This window comes from Akebia trifoliata, chromosome 4, assembly GCF_017979445.1.
Source record: "Akebia trifoliata isolate Shusen 1 chromosome 4, ASM1797944v1, whole genome shotgun sequence".
NCBI lineage: Eukaryota > Viridiplantae > Streptophyta > Magnoliopsida > Ranunculales > Lardizabalaceae > Akebia > Akebia trifoliata.
In genome coordinates, this window is record NC_141378.1 from 32,861,036 (window position 1) to 32,863,285 (window position 2,250).

General features: G+C 40.2%; 2 protein-coding genes across 2 annotated transcripts; both read right to left on the reverse strand.

The window, feature by feature from the left end:
* Positions 1–293: 293 nt before the first annotated feature.
* Positions 294–881, reverse strand: LOC147404753 (uncharacterized). Its single transcript, XM_086437902.1, has one exon. It carries the CDS (start codon positions 879–881, stop codon positions 294–296), a length of 588 nt encoding a protein of 195 aa, XP_086294028.1.
* A 228-nt stretch (positions 882–1,109) lies between these two features.
* On the reverse strand, positions 1,110–1,640 carry LOC147404754 (uncharacterized). The gene has a single exon (XM_086437903.1). The coding sequence runs from the start codon at positions 1,638–1,640 to the stop codon at positions 1,110–1,112; it is 531 nt and encodes a 176-aa protein (XP_086294029.1).
* Between the last annotated feature and the right edge of the window lie 610 nt (positions 1,641–2,250).

Here is a 2,250-nt window from a genome sequence, read left to right on the forward strand (position 1 = left end):
TGAACCTGAAGTAACTTTACAGGCTGCCTACGTACCCAAAAATGGGATCAAATCATAACGTAGTTTAGATGGATAATGCTCTAAGTTTTGCCTAGACCGCCCTCTCGGATTTTCAATCTAGCGAGCTCAATTCCCTCTTCTTTTTTTTTGGACCGTTCACAGTTATAACTCATGCGAGTCAGGAATACCATGTAGTTTAAGCTCGTATGATAATGAGCATTGCTAAATAGTTTAGGCTCGTGCCGAGGAGCATTGTCAAATAATTTAGGCTCGTGCTGGAGAGCAACATTCTTTCAAGCATAGTATCTTTTGAGGAATTTACCGTTAATTGGACCAAGACGTAATCTTTCTGGTGTTACAAGAAGATATGCACCATTAGTGTATACTTCTTTTACTACATAAGGCCCATCCCATCTTGGATCAAACTTCTTTCCAGAACGGTGTGAGATGATGATTGGTCGTTGTACAGCAAGAATTAAATTGTCAACTTGAAAATAACATGGTCGAACTTTCTTATTGAATGCACGTAACAGACGGGATTGGTAACATTCTAGCCGTTGTTGTGCTTCAAATCTTTTTTCGTCCAATGCTTCAAGTTCAGCCAGACATAACTTCGCATTCTCATCGCAGGTCAAACCTTCTTGAATCGCAATCCTTAGTGAAGGTATTTGTCGTTCCAATAGGAGAACAACTTCAACTCCATAAACCAATGAGTAAGGTGTGGCTTGTGTGGAGGTGCGGTATGAGGTTCTGTATGCCCATAATGCTTCTCTAATTCGTTCATGCCAATTTTTTTTCGATTTTGAAACCACCTTCTCAAGAAGCATACAAAGAGTTTTGTTGAATGCTTCGGCGAGTCCATTTGTTGCAGCGTTGTACATTGTAGAATATCTTTACTTAATGTTAAACTTCGTGCAGAATTGATCCATCAGCGTATTACTAAAAGATTTCCCATTATCTGTCATGATATATCGTGGAATGCCGTAATAGAAGACGATATTATTTTTGGTGAAGTCGACTACGATTTCTTTCTTGAACTCTCGAAGGGGAACTGCTTCAGCCCATTTAGAAAAGTAATCAGTTGCGACAAGGATATAAAGATGGTGTCTTCAGGATTTTGGGAGTGGTCCAACTACATCAAGTCCCCACCCGTCAAAGGGCCAAAATGCGATTGTAGGATGCAATGGCTCTGGTGGTTGATGAATGTAATCTCCATGAAATTGGCAAGCTTTACACCTCTTTGCATGGTTTAAAGAATCTTTCACCATAGTAGGCCAGTAAAATCCCATCATCTTCAGACTGTGATGGAGTTTCGATCCTGACTGATGTGAACCGCACACTCCAGAGTGTGCTTCTTCTAAAACATCTCGGATTTCATCATCTCCGAGACATCTCATTAAGATATCCTCGAAAAAATGACGATATAACTTATCGTTTAAATATAAAAATCGAGGTGCCCTACGACGTATTTCGATTTTGTGTTTTAGGTCGTCTGGCAGCTTCCCATGCTGTAGATAGTCGATAAGTAGCTGTCTCCAATATTTGACTTCGACTATTTCGACAGTGTTTGCTTCATGCGAATCGTAATTTTTCTGTATCAAAGGAGGTAGTACCCACCTATGGCAGATGGGAATACTCATTGTCTCTCCTTCTAACATAGTCAAACTTGCAGCAAGACTAGCTAAAGTGTTAGCCTGCTTGTTTTCGACTCTTGGTATGTGTTTGATGATGACGTCTTCAAACTGACTTAGAAGTTGTGTAGCATACTGGTGATAAGGTACCAACTAATGTTTTCGAATGTCATACTCTGTTGAGAGTTGGTTGATGACAAGCTGTGAGTCCCCATACACATAGAGTTGGTGTAACTTCATCTCTAACCCGAGTTCTAAACTAATCATCAGAGATTGGTATTCTGCAACATTGTTTGAACATAGCTTCGTCAAGGCAAACGAGAATGGCAATACTTCATTTTGTGGGATGATAAAAATTACACCTGCCCCCGCTCCATCTCTTCTAGCTGCGCCATCAAAGAACATTCTCCAAGCTGGAAGCACATCAATGGAGAATACTTCTTCGTCAAGCAAGTTGTGAGACAATTCCCATTCAGTTGGAATTGGATGATCAGCAAGAAAGTCGGCTATTGCTTGCCCTTTTACAATCTTTTGAGGGATGTAAATAATCTCGAATTCTAATAAGAGAAGGGTTCATTTAGCTAGTCTTCCTGACAAGAATGGCCTTGTCATGATATAT